General features: G+C 36.5%; 1 protein-coding gene across 1 annotated transcript in view; it reads left to right on the forward strand.

The window, feature by feature from the left end:
- Window positions 1-3,215: 3,215 nt before the first annotated feature.
- The window catches only part of LOC112051728 (uncharacterized), a 28,916-nt gene continuing 10,074 nt past the window's right edge, over window positions 3,216-22,057 (forward strand). The window contains exons 1-3 of the mRNA XM_024090508.2: window positions 3,216-3,448; window positions 5,900-5,956; window positions 21,050-21,215. Coding sequence (XP_023946276.1) covers window positions 5,911-5,956; window positions 21,050-21,215 — 212 coding nt within the window. The 5' untranslated portion in view covers window positions 3,216-3,448; window positions 5,900-5,910. The remainder of the gene's footprint in view (window positions 3,449-5,899; window positions 5,957-21,049; window positions 21,216-22,057) is intronic.

Genomic DNA, 22,057 nt, shown 5'->3' on the forward strand with positions numbered 1-22,057 from the left:
TTGCAGACAGTGTTGTTTCATGTGGTCCTGTCAGAAATGGCTTAAATCAAGACAACACCGGCTTAGCACCGCCTTCATACTGATCAGCAGGTAGAACATATTATGATGTTATTTTTCACTTTTTAGTTTAGTGGGTACGTTTTTAGGTTTTGAAGTCGGTTGTATTTTTTTTATTAAAATTTTTATTATTTTTCCATTTTTAGTGTAAAATTTTATCTCAAACAAATACATCAGACCCCTAATGACAGTCACAACCCATCTTGGTACAAAATTCTCAGCAATACAAATTAATCAAGCCCAAGCACAAGGTAGCTACCGTAAACCATTAAGGGGTTCCCTTAATTGACCTTGGTCTTCATCATCAGAACCCTAATAAGAGGCACAACTCTTCTAGGTAGAAAGTTCTCAGCAATACGAATTAATCAAGGCCAAACACAAGGTAGTTACTGTAAAGTGTTAAGGAGTTCCCTTAATTGTCCTTGGTCTTCATCACCAAACCCCTAAATGACACTCACAACCTATCTATGTGGAAAGTTCTCATTAATACAAATTAATCAAGCCCAAACACAAGGTAACTGCTGTAAATCGCCGAGGAGTTCCCTCGTCTGTTTTATGGCTCCATCATCAGATCGATTTTAAACTTCATGAAGGTTTAAAGTGCTAAATGGAAAAGTATACGAACACACTAGACACCCATATAATTTTTGAAAGTTTCCTTCAATTTCTCCAGGATTCCATCATCAGATCTTGACATGATGGCAATGGGACCAAATGGGGACTACACCGTTTCAAACAAAAAAAGAATTTTTGAAATCGGTCCAGGCGACTTTGAGTAATCGGTGTACATACATAAAAAAAAATACCGGCCGAATTGAGATCCTCCTCCTTTTTGAAGTCGGTTAAAAACACGTTTCGTAAGTGCCATATTGTAAGCCTATTCAAATACAAGGGCCAGGCCCCCCTTTCTATATGGTGCTTAGACCCATCACGCTACTGCAATGTGGGTTGGCGGGCCAACCGGACCAACGGCTATATCACTAAGATAGCAGGGAAGTACTTGTTTCGTCAGTTTAAGAGATAAGTCGAAAAGGACTGAAGCTGTTATAAACATACTTGCATCGGCATTTTTATAACAGCTTCAGTAGATATGAAGTAAAATTACAAGTGACAGGCAATGATTGACGATTCCTTTTTTTTCTGATGTGATTTTGGACCTCAGCGGATGAGATTTTGGATGAGCGCAGAAGCATCGTCTGATGTGGCCCGAAGGCATTAACTAATGCTAAGTAGACGAAATATACTATCCGTAAGTAAAACCGTCTGTCTGTTACCTTTTCACGGTTGAGCCACCTAACCGATTTTGATGAATTTTGAAATAGAGCTTAATTAAACGTTTCAGCAGAACATGTACTTTTTTACGTACGAGTTCTCGTAGTTCCCGTGGGGTTTCTGAAAAGAATTTCACGCAAACGGATTTGCAGGCGTTCGCTAGTCAGTTAAAAATAAAAGTGTCATGTGTTGTATCCACGAAAGTCTTCTTCCTTCTACAGCAGAAAAACGAGGTGCTGTGTTTTGCGACACTTTGAAATCAAGTCTCGTTTTTTGACATCGACGTTTCTGATCCGAAAAACTAACTAAACACATTTGATCGGAGCACCTTCAAAGTAAAATGCATCCTTAGAATATGTACCATTTCGGCAAGTATATAAACCTTCGAGTAGTATGGAAAATTCAGGTAACCGGAAGAGTCAACAAGGTGTAACGGATTAGACATAATTACCCCAATAATTCAATAAAATGAAATAATACCTATCTATTAATCTAATGTTTTTCTATAAAAGTAATCATAAAATAGGACAGATAAAAAATAGATCACGTATTTATGAGGTAACGACACACTGATCTCTAAACAAGAGAATAGAAAATTGAAAAACCGGACAAGTTCGAGTCGGATCATCATAAATAATCGAATTGTGCAATTTTTGCTGGAATTTTCGGAATTCCTGATTCCCTGTTTTTTAATGAATTACAAAAGTATAGTTTTGAGATTGTTTGCACTAGTTGTCTATACTGACACTGTTCCCGTGAGAGTACAGGGATAAAATATATGACACTCACAAATGACGTGGCTTTCTAGTGGTAAAAGTATTTTCAAAATCGGTTCAGGGAATCCAAAGATCCCTACAACACCACAAACTTTAGCTTTATTATATTAGTATAGATGTTACTGTTACTTTCCTTTCATAGTTCTAGGTCAACGATAATTTTCCCCTGACATGGGAGTGACTAGAGAGACTAAATATTCCTTTTTGTTGTGAACTTAGTGATTTTTCCGTAACTTCAGGGGATTCCCGAAATAAAGGGTCTTGAGACGGACAACGAAATGAAGGGTTATTAGGGTTCCGTATTTTCCGGATTTAAAAATTTTTATATTTTCTGAAGTTTGTTCCTTTTGTATCCTTTTTTTCCTGCGGAAAATATAAAAAAAATATGTTTCGAAGTTCGACAACGGGATTGATTTTTGAAACCTCCCAAAACCACTAAAGCCTAAGGCCCAAATAGCATAATTTTCTACCGCTACTTAATACCTACATAGAAGTATGAGCTGAAAAATTTCAACTTTTATAAAATGACGTATGTCTGACCAAGACAGGCTCTTAGTTCATTACCTAGCCAGATAAACGAAATACAGTAATTTGGGTTGGCAGAAATCAAATTAAATTAAATCTGTGATCAATTTGTATGTATTGAAGTCGTTTCAATCATAATTATTTCGAATTTACGAAACATTGTCCTGTCGAGTAATAAAAAAATCGTTAATAGCGCTCATCATCATCATTATCAAATCAGCCGATAGACGCCCACATGCAGGATATAGGCCTTTTGTAGGGACTTCCAAACATCACGATCATGAGGCCCTATGTGCCCTGCCCATTGCCACTTTAGCTTCGCGGCTCATTGAGCTATGTCGGTGACTTTGTTCTTCTCCTACGGATCTCCTAATTTCTGATTCGATCACGCAGCGAATACAGCTCTCCATCAATTGTGATGAAGCTAAAAACAAGCTTCCAAATCAGTGATTCACACGTTGCTTATTACCAGGTTGGTTTAATCGAAAAAGCCATTGAAGGATGAGAAAGCGTTATCTACATTTCGTGGATTTCCTGAACAAGGAAAGGTCAGCGGCACTTCTCGGTTCGCCGGGCGATGGGTGCGCTGCGCGGACGCAGAACGCAGAAAATCAGAAATCAGAATGCCCCCACACATCGCGGCCTGAGCACGTCGCTCGCTGACCGGCTCCACGGTATCGGAATAAGTGAGAGGACAAGTGATAAATTGAGTTGCAAAGTGAACCGCCTCAGATCGCGTCCCGGCGAGTCCTGATATTTTTAGAACATCGCCCTGTTCGGAAACTGGTTCCGATTTATCGCAAAACTACGTGATACCGGTGAGGAATTACTTTGTGTTTTAATAAAATGTGCAATGAAAAACTCATGTTATAAAAAATTGTAAACGTGCGTATAGCTTGTTTACTGATCTGTTATGAAGATACTTTATTCTTTGTTTGTTAATTCCTACTACAGTGGACAATTTCCGTAAACAAAGCAAGTCCTTATCAGAAACAGATAAGTTTTTTTTTTTTTTATTCATTACAAGTTAGCCCTTGACTACAATCTACACGACATCGTACCGGAACGCTAAATCGCTTGGCGGTACGTCTACGGTAGGGTGGTAACTAGCCACGGCCAAAGCCTCCCACCAGCCAGACCTGGACAAATTAAGAAAATCTCAATCTGCCCAGCCGGGGATCGAACCCAGGACCTCCGTCTTGTTAATCCAACGCGCATTCCACTGCGCCACGGAGGCCGTCAAAAAAAAGGTAGAGGCACGTACCTAAAAACATCTAAGCTAGTAGCTAGTAGGCGTAGCTACATAAGTGGGATTGTTTTAGGATGATAGTATTAAAATTGTATAATTATGTATAATACCTAGTAATGTAGGTAGGTAACAACTGACAGACTGACATATTTACTGAAATCCAACAGCTAAAACTACTGAAGTAAACAAGCTGGAATGTAAAGATAAGATATTTTATTTTTACAACATAGAGTCACTAAGAAAGGAAACTGTACTTTATTTGTAAGTAATTTATTTTTGACGCTGACGAGTCTATTTTGTTATTACCATTACAGTAGTATATATTATGTATCTATGCATACGTTTACCGTGGATATAGCTAGTTATCTATTTGTAAATAATTAAATATGTGTAACAATTTTATTGCCAGCTTTTTTCTGCAAAATTCTAATTAATGAGTAGACCGATTTTGATTGCGTTTTTGTGGGTTTCATTGGGTTATTAGATGTGTAACGAGTAGGGCTATTAGTAGGGTAGTATATATAGTAGGGTAGTATATAATTATACTAATAGGGTAGTATAGGGTTTAATAGACGGGGCGCTGTGATCTAGAATTTTTTGACGAATAAGTTACTGTTTCTTGTGCTGTCGACTGTCGACGGTTCGAAGCTTTTTAGATGTGGAGGTTAAAGAAGAAAGTCCTTAAAATTTCCTGGAAATACTTAGGTTGTGTGTAACATAAAGATGAATGCCCACCGGCCCATACAACGTCGGCCCAGATAACCCAGGTAGATATACCTCCGTATAAAAGTTTAAATTATGATGTTTAAATAAGGATCTTGTTAAATCAAAGGCTTAATAAAAGTATGTTCCTGAAGAAAAATACATTTTTTATCACTCTTCCAGGGCAAAATGTTACTTGGTATACCAAAGCTGAGAAGCAACATTTGATGCTGTACCTATTGTTATTTTTTTCTGTTACAAACAAGCTTAATAAACAAGAAAACAAACAAACAAACAAACCAATTATAAGACTACATAGATTTTCTGTAATGATGTCATCTTTAAAGTAGAATTATCAAGATTTTTTAGATATAAGTAAATTGCCGGGTGGTTAGGCCTAGGCCGGGGATGGGCATTCTCCTTTGTTTATGTTTAGGGCATCTGCAAATGGGGTTTCTCCTTGTAAGAGTTTCTTTAGTTGATCCTAAGAAGTGAGAAACCCGGAAAACATACACTAGGAAGTAAAGACCGGGGAGTAAGTGGAAAGACGATGCCAAGGAGTGGCTGCTGGTGAAACCAAGCTGAATCACAATTCAAAAATCTTTCAAAGGGCCAGAAAAGGTTTCTCCACCTGACCACTGAACTTCAATTTGAAGAAGGCACCCGACGATGATGTTTCTTAAGATTTCTGTAAAACTAAAAAGCAAATAAAGCTATACAGGATGCTCAGGAGTATTTTCCATAACTTCAAAGTGTTGTCGAGTCCGATTACGAACTGCATAACTATTATTTTTTTTTATAAAAAAATAAAAACTTTTATGTTTTCATACAAAGTAAATCAAATAATTCCGACTATCCAAGTAACACACGCCTTGCATTTTAAAATACGTAAAACTTGGCTACGTTATAATTATAAGGATGCGTTTATGGGACACATTTAAAACACATATTTACAAAATAAATATTATTTACCCCGAAAATATTAATTTTAGAACACATTGTTCTTTGAATATTTTTAATTAATTTTTGGTAAAGAATATAACCCCAGAGTTATGGGAAGTACTCCCCAGTAGCCTGTATATTACATATTGTAAAGAGGAAAAGTTTGTGGTGTTGTAGACGGTAATCTGGATCTTGAAAATTCTTTTACCACTAGAAAGCCATGTTATTTGCGAGTGTCATGGCTATATTTTATCCCAGTATTTTCACGGGATCGGGAACTACAGGGGTTAAGCCGCGGGGCATCGGCTAGTAAAGTGTAAACTGCATAAACGTTTATCGTAACCCAAGATAATGGGTGTCTGTTTATTGTTCTCAGGGCCTGACTCGATGGCACAATACCAGTTCTTGTGTTTGGTGATCGTGGCTGCATTAGGTAAGCTGATAAAACATTTGACCCCATTGTTGTACCTAATGGTGTTTTAATGACTAGTGTATTTAGACGTGTGTATTTAGACATATCTACGTAATAAAATAGCCGTGATAGCACAGTGGATATGACCTCTGCATTTTTTTTTTAATTCTTAACAAGTTAGCCCTTGACTACACTCTCACCTGATGGTAAGTGATGATGCAGTCTAAGATGGAAGCGGGCTAACTTGTTAGGAGGAGGATAAAAATCCACACCCCTTTTTGGTTTCTACACGACATCGTACCGGAACGCTAAATCGCTTGGCGGTATGTCTTTGTCGGTAGGGTGGTAACTAGCCGCGGCCGAAGCCTCCCACCAGCCAGACCTGGCCAATTAAGAAAATCTCAATCGGCCCAGCCGGGGATCGAACCCAGTACCTCCGTTTTGTAAATCCACCGCGCATACTACTGCGCCACGGAGGCTGTCAAGACATTCGATTCGGAGAGCGTGGATTTGAATCCGGTTCGGAGCATGCATCACCAACTTTTCAGTTTGCATTTTAAGAAATTAAATATCACGTGTCTCAAACGGTGAAGGAAAAACAACGCGAGGAAACCTGCATACCTGAGAATTTTCTTAATTCTCTACGTGTGTGAAGTCTGCCAACCCCCATTGGGCCAGTGTGGTGGACTGGGGTGTGATTCGGATATTTTATACTCGTCGATGTAATATTGGCCTTTAACAAGTTATAATACAATTTGAACTTTATTTTTATGGGATGCCAAAAATAAAATGCCAATAACAAAGACGTTGCCATGGAAACGAGTGATGTCCCATCGCTGTAACTATACAGATTGCAGAGGCTGTTGGCCTAACCCCATTCATTATGAGAGGAGACTCGTGCCGTGAGACGAATATGGGTTGTTAATGATGACGTAATAAGAAATATGTATTTGTAGGTAGGTATATATTTTGTTAATCTTTTAATATTTAAGTCTTTGCTTCTATGAGCTTTTCTTCAAATACGCGACGAAACAAAAATTAATGAAGATGTCTTTTCGTACTGACTTTGAGTAGTTTTGTCTTCTTCAAAATTCTACGAGTTAAAATTTGCAGATATAAACCTACTTGTCTTAAAGACGGTATTTGCAGATTTGATTCAAACTTTTAATTTACATAAACTGTCAATAGTAAAAATTCAAGGTAATCAAATCAAACAGGTGTGAACTCGGATCTTTTTATCCAATATGAAACATGATTAACATTTTAATCTACGGTAATACTACGTTCCGCGAATTATATATTCCGAGCATTCATAGTTTTTCCTCTTAATATTCATTAGTTACGTCACATCCCGTAGAACAAAGCAATTTTCCGACATGTCACACTAGACCGCTATAATTTATTTATGTATGGAGAAAAAGATAATGAAGATAGGTGTTTATCGCACCATTCAGTATGACAAAATGTAAACCTGTGCGGAACCTATCTACCTATCTGAAAACTATTTAAAAACTGAAATAAGTAGGTAGATAATACAATGTTTTATATATACTTAGTTGGTTAAATACATCCATAGGCAGGTATATCTAAATTATAAATTCGGAAATGAATAAATTTATTTGTTACGTTTTCACGATTAAACCAATAATCCGTATTCAAAATTCTTTCACCAACGGAAAGCTACATTATAAGGAAGTAACATGCCTATACTATATTATATCCCCATATTTCCACGGTAACAGGGAATACGCGGGTGAAAACTGTTTGTTTTACTTGGCTGTTTTATTATTTTTGTGGCTTTTTCAATAGTAGGTAAGGTACCTGTAACTACGAGTTTCTCCTAAAGATTTTTCAATCTTCTCCCAACATTAAATTTTCTGTTCCATTTACCTCCTAAGCCTTAGACCATTAATTCTTATTAATGGTCTAAGTCCTAAGCAGATATTGAAACAATTTATGAGTAAAAAAATTTCGCCAGTGTCTGGATTTTAAATATTTTTTTTAAAAACAATAAATATTTTTTTTCAATTAAATACAATTCTTTCTACACTCATGCTCTGTCACAAAAAGTTAGATTTAAATCAAATGAAAAAAATTAAAATTTTAATTTTTTAGTACAAATACCCACAGAATAGATGCTCATATACTCAACACACAAAAGTGGAACTTTAATTCCTTCATTTACAATACTCGTAGTTCAAAATAGTCGTTGTTGCATTGTTATTTTTTCGTAAAACTCGTGACAAAATGCAACCTTTCAAATATGTTGCGTATAAAAAAAATTGACTGTCGACCCCAATGCACAGCAACCATCATTATTCACAGCGGGTCACCGCTTCAATCTAATTGCATTTTAATTGTGATCACAATACCGCAATGTACTTACCCAGCCATTCGTAGAACCAGGTGAGATCGTAGGCGTGATTCATAGCCTGTTTCGACAATTCACGATTGTTTATCATAGTAGTAGAGGAAGGCAAATGTTTTCGGAAGTTAAGTGGGTATGTATGCCTTATTTACGATGATTAATATGTAAATAAGTTGATCGCACACTGTCGCAGGAACCGCCACACGGAAAAACCCATACAGCATCATTATCAACCCATATTCGGCTCACTGCTGAGCTTGTGTCTCCTCTCAGAATGAAAGGGGTTAGGCCAATAATCCACCACCCTGGCCCAATGCGGTTTGGCAGACTTCACACACGCAGATAATTAAGAAAAATCTCTGGTAGGTATGCATTTTTCCTCACGATATTTTTCGTTAACCGTTTAAGACACCTGTTATTTAATTTCTTAAATACACATTTGGCTATATAATTTGGCTGGTTGGAGGTTTCGGCCGTGGCTAGTTACCACTCTACAGGCAAAGACGTACCGCCAAGCAATTTAGCGTTCCGGTACGATGTCGTGTAGAAACCGAAAGGGGTTTGGATTTTCATCCTCTTTCTAACAAGTTAGCCCGCTTCCATCTTAGACTGCATCATCACTTACCATCACGTGGTATTGTATTCAAGAGCTTACTTGTAAAGAAAAAAACATTACAAGAAGAGGAGGGTCGACATGATATTTTCCCAATATCTCCGTTAGATATCAACAGACTCCAATAGATATTTTTAGTCGAACACGACAACCAAAAAATTAAAACACTCGCAATCAATAAACATCTGCAATAATTAAGCATTCAACAGATTGTTTAAAATTCAATATACCAAAACCGGTTTCCTTTTTTCATTTCCTTATAGACCAACTGATTATGCGAATGATATAATGATATGGCCTTGAAGCCTTCTCTTTTCTTTCTTTTCTCACGAACAGACGCAGGCTTGTTCTGTGATTTAACATGACACTTAACTAATATGGTTAGGCTCTGACTGTTAGTTATGGTCAATTACATTTACCTCAGTCGCAATCCATGTTGTTTTAAAACTATGTCTAATGACATGAAAAATGTATGAAACGTCTGGTATTAGGTCACTTAAAGAACGGTAGGTGTTTGAATTTGATGCGGTGCGGCAATATGCCATAAACTTTTTATGTGTTAATTTGTCTGTCGTACCCATCTGTTTTTTTTTTTTTTAAATGACTCATACGGAGAGACCGTGAATGAATGAGAAGTCGCCAGTCGCCTTACTCATTTACCTTAGGGTGACCTTTCTATGCAATGGCCGCGTGTAACTTTACCTTTGAAAACGTGACCGGCCGTTCCAAAGACTGGCTTATACAGGATGCAGATAAACGGGACTGCTTCTCGGCTACCTACTACCTAGTTGCATTTTCTGTCCTCTTAAACACTTTATAATATACTAGCTGACGCCGCGCGGTTTCACCCGCGTTGGCCCCGTCCCCGTAGGAATACGGGAATAATATATAGCTTATAGCCTTCCTCGATAAATAGGCTATCTAACACTGAAAGAATTTTTCAAATCGGGCCAATATTTCCTGGTAATATTATTACGCGTATAATACGCGATATGTGTAGACTGTAGGTGAATAAAAAAAATATAAGCTCACGAAAGCTGCACAGTTTTCCGGTATATGTGCTTTGCATCCATATTTGTCCAATTGTTATTGAATAACAAACACCCATCAAAAGTTTTGCATTTATAATATTGACTACATGTCCTATAATATTATAGACTAGCGGACGCCTGCGACTTCGTCCGCGTGAAACCCTTTTACTACCCCTACCCTACCCAACCCCTATCCTACCCCTACCCTAACCCTACCCTACCCTACCCCTACCCTACCACGCGACGGTGACGGAAGCTTGAAAAATGGAGTAACTTCTCCCGTTTTCTCAACATTTCCCTTCACTGCCCTGCTCCTATTGATTGTAGCGTGATGAAAAGTATACTATAATCTGTCCAGGAGAAAGAAGAATAATTGTACCAAGTTTGTTAAAATCCGTCGAGTAGTTTTTGTTTCTATAACGAACATACCACGCACCGGAAGCTTAGAAAATTGAGTAACTTCTCCAGTTTTCCCAACATTTCCCTTCACTGCTCTGCTCCTATTAATCGTAGCGTGATGAAAAATATACTATAACCTGCCCAGGAGTATGAAGAATAATTGTACCAAGTTTCGTTAAAATCCGTCGAGTAGTTTTTGTTTCTATAAAGAACATACAGATAGACAGACAGACAGGCAGACAGACAAAAATTTTACTGATTGCATTTTTGGCATCAGTATCGACCACTAATCACCCCCTGATAGTTATTTTAGAAATATAAGTATTTAATGTACTGACCTCTCATCAATATTTATTATAATATCAATATCAATAATAGGTATATCAATATGAACAAGCGACACTTAATGCGCTTGGCATTTTCTACCAGTTTTACCTTTTATAACGTGGACAGAGTTCAATAGTCTATAGATAGAAATGACGCCGAAACTAGAAAGGTACCTATTGAGAAATCGTTGAAAATATATCGGTAAGCACTCTATAATGCTTTCAGTCTATTGCTAGCGAGCTTAGTTGGAAAATGGAAATTGTGAACATTGCAGGCTAAGTAGGTACAACAAGTGTTGTTTATGGCAGTGGCGTGCACTTCATAGATGCAAAATTGCACTGCCTACCCTAAGAACTCAATACAAACCTATGTTGGAGCACAAATACATTGTTGGACAAGGAATTTTCCAATTCTTACTTACAGTGCATACTCTAGTTAAAACCTTGTGCAGGCCACTGGTTTATGGTGTAGCTTGGTATTTACTTCTTGTAATAAATGTAAAGATTAAATATAGTCCTTAGTTTCCTGAAGTATCTACAATTTTACTATAGTTATGTACCATTGGTATTGGATATGAACAGATTTTTTTTATTTAAAATAAACTAGGGTAGATATTTCATGATTGATGACTAGCAGAAATTTCACCCGTGTAGTTTCCAATTTTCCTAGGAGTACGGGGAATAAATGTAGCCTGTGACTCCGCAAGGATGTACTTTCTAATTAGTAGTATTATGTACTTGAGAATCTCCTTCTTTTTTTGAAGTCGGTTAAAGAGTAGTGAAATCGTTTCAAATCATACCTCATTAAAGCAAATAAACTAACATAATAGTTTAGGTATATGATCAAAAGTGAGAAAGAGGATAAGTGCCATTTTTGCTGACGAAGTTTGGAGATGACGACATAAGGATGTCTTCTAACTTCTGAGTCACACCAAACCAATCTCAGTAGAAACATGACAGTACATTATAAGTTCAGTCGCGATAATAAATTGGTACTTAACATTTTAGCAACACAGCGTAACGTGCCAATCATAATTATTTAGATTATTACTCATACGTAGATAGAAACAAGTGTTTTATTAATTTCATTCAAAAGATAATATTATATACTTACAATACGTAGTAGGTAGGTAGGTACCAAATATTTATACCTATTAAACAATTTGTTTGTAACCACAGAGGCACTGACCACATGCCGCAAGATGTTAGATGATAAGACATATAATGTCTGTGTAAAACTACAACTCACCTTTGCGACTATTTATTTACTATTCATTTATCCACTTGACAGCAACCAGGTAAATAAACTTAATTGAAGATAAGCCCCGTAAGCTCCACCCCCCAAAATCCCCAAAAATCTCCAAAAATTTACCAAATTTACCAAAATTCGACATCCGACCTACTAAAACCGTGACGATGGCTTATGTATCGCACGTATTTGAAAATAAAATACAACGTCGTGTAGGGGAGAATATAGAGAATAACTTTACCGTTATATTTAAACCGGCAACAAATATCAACTTAAAAAAAAATGTTAATCTTTGACTTTTTTTCATGGGGATTATTTGAATATTCGCAGAACAAATAAACCTACTGTGGAAATACGAGTACCTACCAAGAAAGATTTATATGGGTAAAATATAGGAGGCGTTAGTGTATCCGATGCGTTAGTCCAAGGTTTCTCAAAGTGTGAATGGCGAATTCATCGTCATCGTCATCAGAATTCGAATTCGAATTCGCCGGCAGGGGGTTCGCGACAAGATTTACGTAACTGATACGAAGTCAGAATTAAGATTAAAATTGTCCAAAATTACTTCTAACATTGAATCCATTTGCGACTTGAAACAAGGACACCCATCACACATTAATATTACAAAAACATTTTATTCGTGACCAAGAACACGATTTTCTCAATAACTGTCTACAGTTCTAATTAATTTATAGCTATGCATTAACACTCAGTAGAAAGCTGGAACGCTCAATGGAAATAAATTATTGTGCCCTGTGTACCAAACGACGTTTCACGTTATGAGACGTGATATTCCAGTGGAAATGACTCCTGCCTTCGATTTGGAGGTTCGAATCCTTTCCAGGACAAGCACTTTTCAGTTATGTGTATTTTAAGAAATTAAATATCACGTGTCTCAAACGGTGAAGAAAAAACATCGTGAAACTTGAGAATTTTCTTAATTCTCTAGTCTGCCAATCCGCATTTGGCCAGCATGATGGACTATTGGCTAAACGTTCCCATTCTGAGAGGAGACTCGTGCTCAACAGTGAGCCGAATATGGGTTGTTAATCTATACTTAGTATTATAAAGCTGAAGAGTTTGTTTGTTTGAACGCGTAAATCTTAGGTACCACTGGTCCTATTTGAAAAATTCTTTCAGTGTTAGATTAGCGATATATCGAGTAAGGCTATATGCTATATATTATCCCCGTATTCCTACGGCGACGGGAATCACGCGGATGAAACCGAGTGATGTCTACTAGTAAATAATAATGTGTCCCTAATTCCTACGATTTTATTCATCACCTTATGTAAAAGAGAGGGATGTTACAATTTTAAAGTGTTTGTTTGTGTGTGTCTGAGTACCTGTATGTGGCATCGTACCGTCTAAACGAAAATATCAATGTTGAAAAAAAAAACAAAAAATTACTATGCTTCACTGTTATTGCATAAAAAAATTAATTAAAACACCGAGGTTTATTCAATCTACAATTTTCAATGTTCCATTTTCAGTATATTAAATTAACAATAAAATTATAATTTACAGCCTATTATAAGAATTATTTTCCTTGTACAATATTTCAAGATTTTAATTCGAAAGTTATAACGTTAAATGCAAGTTAAATGAAACGCAACGATCTGAGTCACAATCTAAAGACCAATCAGTCATTATTGTTTGCAGCATGAAATACCTTTCTCCTTTGCACGTGAGCTCTCGTATACGATTATAACATTAAGGTGCTGATAGACTTGAGCATTCACTTGTAACAGAACATCGAGCATTCGCCGTTTTTATATTTGTCGAACTGAACAACAAGCCAAGCCAAGCATAGAGCCAAATATTGTTACGAACATCTTGAGAATTCTAGCGAACGCTCTATTCGATACTCATCAAAAATATTCCTTGCCGGTGTCTGTAATATATATATATATATATATATATATATATATATATATATACCTAACATTCGCACGAATGCTCATTACAAGTGAATGCTCAAGTCTATCAGCATCTTTATATACTGCGTTACAGTTACCATGATTCAATGAAAGAGCAATCCTACAAATCAGCGCAATACGTATTATGTATTCTGTGAATACATAAAGGTTTCAGATTTCATTAATTAAAATTAATATAGAATATTATTAATAATTAATTAAAATTAATATAAATTAATCTTCATATTATGATAGAGTTTTATTAATACTTATAAAAATAAACCTCTGACGTCCAATTAAGATATTAAATTATTAAATCCTCCTTTATTGAAGTCGGGTTAAAATGTTTCATAAGCTCGCCCAATTTCATATATGTATCTACTTATGTAATATGTGTATTAGTTTCGTTTCATAATATGTAACAGATAATTAGGACAATTATTATATTCAACCCGATCGCAATGATACCTGAAATGGACCTGAAACTTAATAGAAAACAATTTAAATAAACATTCATAAATCTACGTCGATATATCTTTGATAAGTAAATTTTCAGACGCCGATAATTTTTAAGTTTAAGTAGAATGAGAAATACTATAGTAGATCGTGGCCACCACATTGGTTAGTTTTATATGGAGAAAAATGTTGGTGTGACGAGAAAACCACTTTCGATGTCAATGATCCTAATAGGTATAAGTACGAGTAAACGTAACTCTGTAGACATTATGCGCATTCTCACATTATAAATATAATATATCTAGTATATCTCAAGTTTTTTCTTATATTTTAATGTAATTATTCTTATATTTCCGAAAAATGTTTGTAATCAAGTTTCCATAAAGCCTCACTAATAATTTGACCTTTTATAGACATTTCTGTCCATTTTTGGACCTTCTTAGTTTTACTTGTAATTCTAGTAAACAGAAAACTTTCATAGAAGCGAGATTATATTTTCTCTATTCTGAGGTGAGCATAACCTAATTTATAGATAATAAATAAGTTTCAATGTATGGTTTCACTTCGATAGATTATAATATACCGAAAAATACTCGTTAAATTTTAATCAATACGTTCAGTTCACAATATATCGACAGATTACAATATCGCAAGTAAAATTATACTACTAACGTATTTTACAACCTTTTACTTTTAAAAATCTATGTATTTTCACTGTTATGTTGTATCTAGATATATGAGAAACCGGAGTTTGTGTCACGCTGTGTTCCTTTTCTTTGGGACTTACCTTCATCTAAATTCCATCCTTCGCCACTGATAGATATTTATCTACAGTAAGATCTTTTAGCGTTCACGAGATAATAGATGACCATTTCGGTTATTGTGATAAGTGGCCACTTTATTAATTCAACACCGGATAAGGAATATTTTCCAAGTGCTACGTTCTATAAGGTCTTTTGGTATTTGTTTTAACAAAACCCGTTTACTGGAACTTGTGAGTGTTGCTCTGCTGAGTGCTGATTTGCCCTTCGCGTACAGGCATGCCCTTAAACAGTTTTAAAATAAAATCCACCTACTATAGAAGTCAAGAGGTTGGAATGTACTCGTATGCCTGTATAGATTTGTATGGAATGTTCCCATACCAATGCTTGTATAGATTTATTTGTAACAGTCACGGATAGTTTATAAGCATATTGCTTTTTTTTAAACGAATATAAGCTACTTAGTACTTATATATTTTTTCATCAGATGGACTGACGACATCATGCGAGTCGCAGGGATTCGCTGGATGCAGGCGACTCAGGATTGTGATGTTTGGAAGTCCCTACTAAAGGCCTATGTCCTGCAGTAGACGTCTATTTATGTCCTGTAGTGGCTGATATGATGATGATGACGATGCACAAGTACCTATATTTTTAATTAAATCGTAACTAACAAAAAAATCTAACCTTACCACTTTCTCTTACTATAGAGACTTACTCGTACATAACAACGCAAACAAAGTCTATTTTTAATTATTTACATAGATTTCGTATGTACATAACAGCAAGAAAAAGTGTATTCTTAATTACATAGATTTGTAAATCGTGATAAATGGAACAGCATCACGATATTAAATCATATTTTTATCGGATTGCGCGGCAACTGTATTGCAAGGGCGGCTCTTCCGGCAGCTGCGTCGTGCGAACGAACATGGAACAAGCAATAACGCAATTTACGTTCACGTCAGAGAACAAAGCTGTAGGTAGCAGCGCCGGCCCGAAGTAAATTTTAGAATAGAGTGAGATCCAATTATGGCGCCTCTCCTGTCCTCCTCCTAATAACATATACATATACCAATTGTGAGTGCAAAGTAAGTATGGAACGTGAAGATCTCGACCATAGTCTGGAGTGACCAACGTTCTTTACCATTTAGGCGCCCTCTAAGATTTGGCGCCTGGAGCAACGGCCCTGGTAGGTAGGTACCATTGAATTATTATTCTTCTTAATCGTGTACTCTTAGCAGAGTGGCTGTGTTTGCAGCGATGTGCGATGCTTTCTTTGCAGTGCTTCTCCATATTTGGCGATTGGATGCATTGCAAGTCTCCACCATGGATTACTACCTAATGATTTACCTAAATAGGGGCCAACTGTATTAACAATTTTTTTTTAAATTTAGGTAACAAGTTATCCCGTGACTGCGAACTCATCTTTGTGACGATGGTAAAATAAAATGGACCAACTTAGAATTGGTTATAGAAGTTCATTCTACTCATATATCGGAATAGTTTTATTAGGCTTGATTCAATAGGCATCGTTTAAAAACTAAAAGACCGGTTTTCATACATTTGTGTATCTTTTGCAAGTAAAAGCACCTGCTCGTAAGTGAGTGAATAGAGCTTGAAGCAGCCCCTGCATTCTGTAAGTTTAAGAGCGTTGTGACGTCGTTCGTTTCCATAGCAACTTCGCTGTTAGTCATATAATATAAACATAAAGTTCAAATTCGATTAAAAAGGGTTCTAGGCGAAAAGTTCGTTGATGAGTGAAAAATAGCGGAATCGCACTCCGATCGGACGAAGCGAAAATCGCACCATGCGGACAAAGTTACGGGCGTCCGCTAGTCCTTAATATCATCATTATCAACCCATATTCGGCTCACTGCTGAGCTCGAGTCTCCTCTCAGAATGAGAGGGGTTAGGCCAATAATAGGCAGACTTCACACACGCAGTGAATTAAGAAAATTCTCTGGTATGCAGGTTTCCTCACGATGTTTTCCTTCACCATTTGAGACACGTGATATTTAAAATGCACACAACTGAAAAGTTGGAGGTACATTACCCGGACCGGATTCGAACGCACATCCTCTAGAATCGGAGGCAGAAGTCATATCCACAAGGCTATCACGGCTCAAGTCCTTAATATACCTGTAGCTAATTAAACATGATAGTGATACTCCTACTTGGTAATCGTTAATGACAGAAATGATACGGCAGACATCCACAGTTTTACTCAGGCGTGATCAATTAATACTAATCACGCGCTAATACAACACGACAGTAGACAAGGCGTTAAAAGAGCTGACTGTCCACCAGATATCTTTAATTGTTTTAATTAATTATTTCTTAGCAGTAAGAAAAACTCAGTAGGTACTTTATATAGCCCGACCCAGGATTCAAACCCAGGCCCCCGTGATCCGAAGACACATAGGCTTACCACTGAACCAACAAGGTACTTTCCATGCGTTTCTAACATTTTTTTTTGTCGTTTATTTCATAGTGTGGGGTATCGTTAGATAGTTCATTTAGACCAATTAAGAAAACCTCAATCGGTCCAGCCGGGCATCAAACCCAGGACCTCCGTCTTGTAAATCCACACGCTCATACCACTGCGCCACGGAGGCCGTCAATGCTTGCTTGGTATAGGTGTTTGTTCTTAGTGCTAGTGGACAGTCATCCTAAACGTAGCCTGCTATAAATAAAAGATTCGAGTGTTGTGTCTAGCATATGTCGCTTTCACTTTGAATTATGAGGTTACCGTATCTCAATTTCGTGGATACGAATTACAAATTGAAATGAGTCATTTCTCTAGACCTCTATTTTTAACTGTAATTTGTTATTTTAAGGATAAGTAGCAGAAAAGGTAATAACTTGCGGTATTACATTATTATTTACAGTATTTGTTCTTCTCTTCCATTGTTGGTACGGAAGAGATCGATCATTTAGCGATAAGATCGCCAACTGTGTATTCATTATTACTTAGGAGTACTTGAATTTCTTCTGTGTTATAATTTTACGTAAGTATTTTATAGTGAAACTAAGTATATCTGTATTCGATACTTAAAATAAAACTGGTCGAATCCTATACATTTCTTCGCAATTTGAGATTTTACTCATACCATTTGTAACAACAAACGTTACCGAGGCATAGAGTACTACTAGCGCCATCTAGAATCTATACTTATAATACGAATTCTGTACATTTTGTACATTCTGTACATTGAAGATATTTTAAAAATTTTTGTTGGGGAGCATTAAACGATAAAACTAAAAACTATTGCTAAAAATATTTTTTTTTATTTTTGTCTGTCTGTCATATCATAAAAAAAAATACGAAAAATAAAATTTAAAATTCAAACTCTAAAGTGGTGAAATAGGGCTTGAAAGTTTACATTGATTTCCACGCGGACGAAGTCGCGGGCGTCCGCTAGTAGATAATAAAGTACATATAATACCTAATTATATTCACTTAATCAGTACTTGTAGATACAATTAACAATCCGTTTTTGGGCTCTCTGAGGCAAAGGGGTTACGAAATTTCATAACTTCAGCTGCTACTGAAAAGACATGGAAAGAAAAATCCAACAAAATTTCAAAGTCCGGCCTGGAACCTAAGATCTCATGATCCGTACGGCATAGGCAAACCAATGGGCCTTAGAAGTTTGTAAATCATAAGTACCTACCTAAATATTGTAAATTGTAACTAACGTGAGAATAACTTCTACCTTATAGAATATTTTGTACTTTAAAACAAAATACATACTTTATTGTCAACATAAATCAAAAACATCAAGATACATCGAAATGAATTACTCCCGTGATTTTGGAATTAATACCTACCTACATACGGCGTGAATTTCGTAAAAATTAACAGAACCGGGTTTCAAGAACCGTTAAGCATACTAAAGGTGTGTCTGACGGTCTGACCCACTGAAAATTCGGACATTTTATCATTATCTGATGGTTTATCTAACATACTTATGCCTCAGTAACTCAACGGGTTGACTGAAATCAAAGAGGGCGTTTAAAGAAAAAAAACACACAAAACATTCTGTTTATTTGACACAACACACACACATATACATACATACACAAACACATACATACACATACGCACACATACACCCACATACACACACAATACACTGAATACACCAACAAAACAAAATAACTAAGAAAATATTATGTCTTAATCATAAGAAGAGATGTGTACCGTTGGTTCAGTGCTTAGCCTATGTGGCTTCGGATCACTCGGGGTTCAAATTCGGCTTGGGTAGTCTTGAGTAAAGGATTTTTTAGTATAATCTGTCTGGAGTTGGGAAGTTGGTGGCGTTAAACCACTGTGCCTCGTAAAGCATGTCAAACCGTAGATCACGGTTATTTTCATTAATCGTCTTTAATTAATTTAATGGCATCCTAAGCCCGGCATTACTCGTATTAGAGCAGCATGATGGGTCTAAGCTTCCCTCTGCAATAAGGAAGGAAGTCTGGCCCTTAAGTGGGTCGTTAATAGGCTGATAATCATGATAAGATGGGAGACGTGGTCCTCTAGTAGGCCATTCAAATAAGCCGGTAATGATAACGTTATTTAACTAGCTCTTACTACAATTATCACTTATTCCGACTAAATATTAACTTTGTGATAAAAATATACCTACCCATTATCAGTACACTTTCTAAAAATGTATTTAAGTTCCTATGTGCTACCTAATAAGTAATAATAATAAGTATAAGTATAATAAGTATACTTAAACAATACACATCACTATCTAGCCCCAAAGTTAGCATACAGAGTAGCTTGTGTTATGGGTGCTAAGATAGTTGATATTATAATATTAATATACAATTATATACTTCATATAAATACTTATATAATGTATAAATACACACAGACACTGGAAAACACTCATGCTCATCACACAAATATTTTCCAGTTGTGGGAATCGAACCCACGGCCGTGGATGCAGAAAGCAGGGTCACTACCCACTGCGCCACGCGGCCGTCAACTACTTCATTATCATATTTTTGTGTGGCCTACTGACTGCACGGCCACGCCTTCCTGCGGGAGTTCGAGTTTAAACCATTGGTTCCCAAAGTGGTCCAGGTGTAGGTGACCCCCAAGGGTCTTCAGGAGACTTAACAAGCGTCTACGTTGGTGTGACAAAAAAAAGGGGTTCACGGTTCGTAAACGGGGATCCATGCAATTTTATCTAGATTCATACAGAATGAGGCGTTTTCTAACTAAAACAAGTTAGAATTTATCCTTGTGCTGTAAGTAGATGTTAAAAGATTAAAAGTAATGCTGGATGGAATCACTTTTTTCAGCACAATGAATTAAATATAATTTGAAAAATGATAATTTTGTAGTTTGAAACTAAGCCGCAACGGAAGTTTCCATTGTTAGATTTTTTTTTTTTATTTTTTTTTTTTTGGGAATGCTAATGTACATGTAGCTGCAGGGATCCACCGGAAAGTAGTCTATGAGAAAATAAAGTTTGGGAATATACCTTCATCAAAAAGATTATTCAAGGTGGTATTTCCCTTTTAAATTTTAAAATGAAACAAGGCAAATTTATTTTCATAATGTTCTTGGTTATTGATTGCTTTTCTGTGAAGCCATAATTATTGCTTTACGTTATTTACATTATCGTAACTACCTCAGTAATGTATCTCTTGCTACTTAACGGAAGATGACGCATATATCGACGGTAAAGGGTCAAGGGTATCCAGTTAGTATAAGATATAGCAGGAAGCAGTGCAAAATTCGACTTACAGTGATAATTTTAACCCACAACGGGGATTTGCCTTCTTCCTTATGTGAGGGGTTGTGACTTTTGGAGCTTAGAGACACTACTCCAATTTGTTAGCGGGCTATAATGATAATATTTGATTCTGTAAGGATAAGGAGTTGTAGATATCATGAATGATAATGATTGTGACCCACAGCTTAACTTTAACGTAACGCTTAACTTAAACGGAATCCTACCTATTATTCTAGGTATTAGATCGAGCCACAGTCAGAGTTCGGTAGAGGACATAAGGTCAAGAGACATCACGCCCCCAAGCCTTTTAAAAGAAGTAGAAGATAACAGCAGATACAAGACTTTGGAGGCGAATGCAACGCTCCTCAAGCTTCTAGTTGATGACAAAGATGGGGTTAGCAGGTGAGACTAGTCGTTTTAAATTACATATTGATTTATCAGGTCAGGACAGCAATGTTAGCCCAGTGGATAAGACCTCAGCCTTCGGTTCGAAAGGAAGCGGGCTCGAATCCTGTCCGGATCATGCACCGTAACATAACATGTAACAGTCTTCCGTTATGTGCATTTTAAGAAATTCAATAGGTATCACGATTCCTAAATGGTGAAGGAAAAACATCGTGAGTAAACCTGTTTACCTGGGAATTGTGTGAAGTCTGCTAATCCGCATTGGGCCAGCGTGGTGGACTATTGGCCTAACCCTCGTGCTCAACAGTTTCTGACCCAATCCGGATTTGCAGACTTCACACACGCAGAGAATAGAAAATTCTCAGGTAAGTATGTAGCTTTCCTCTGTGGTAGCCCAGTGGAAATGACCTCTGTATTTCCAATCCGGTCCGGGGCATGCAACTTATCAGTTAAGTGCATTTTAAGAAATTAAATATCACGTGTTCACAACTGTGAAGGAAAGACCTACCTTTATGGGTTAACAATTCTCCCATACTTAATTAAATTTAACCGCTTAGGTGGCCCTTAACCTGGTAAATGTATACGAGCCAAACCGTTAACTTTAAAATTGCTTAGATATTTGTACCTATTTACCTACCTAACTATCGTTTTTCCATTTAAAGTATTGTTAAGTTGAACAAACTGGCTAGCCGTGTGGGTTAGCTTAGCGGTAAACGTATTCGATTTCACACGAAGCGTCGTTAAACCCACACTTAATAAGGTATTGGTTACAATAATTTACTTACAAATTAGGCTCGTATAAAAGTGGTTAACCAAAAATAAACTTCTAATTTAAAAGT

Source organism: Bicyclus anynana, chromosome 12 (assembly GCF_947172395.1).
Source record: "Bicyclus anynana chromosome 12, ilBicAnyn1.1, whole genome shotgun sequence".
Taxonomy (NCBI): Eukaryota; Metazoa; Arthropoda; class Insecta; order Lepidoptera; family Nymphalidae; genus Bicyclus; species Bicyclus anynana.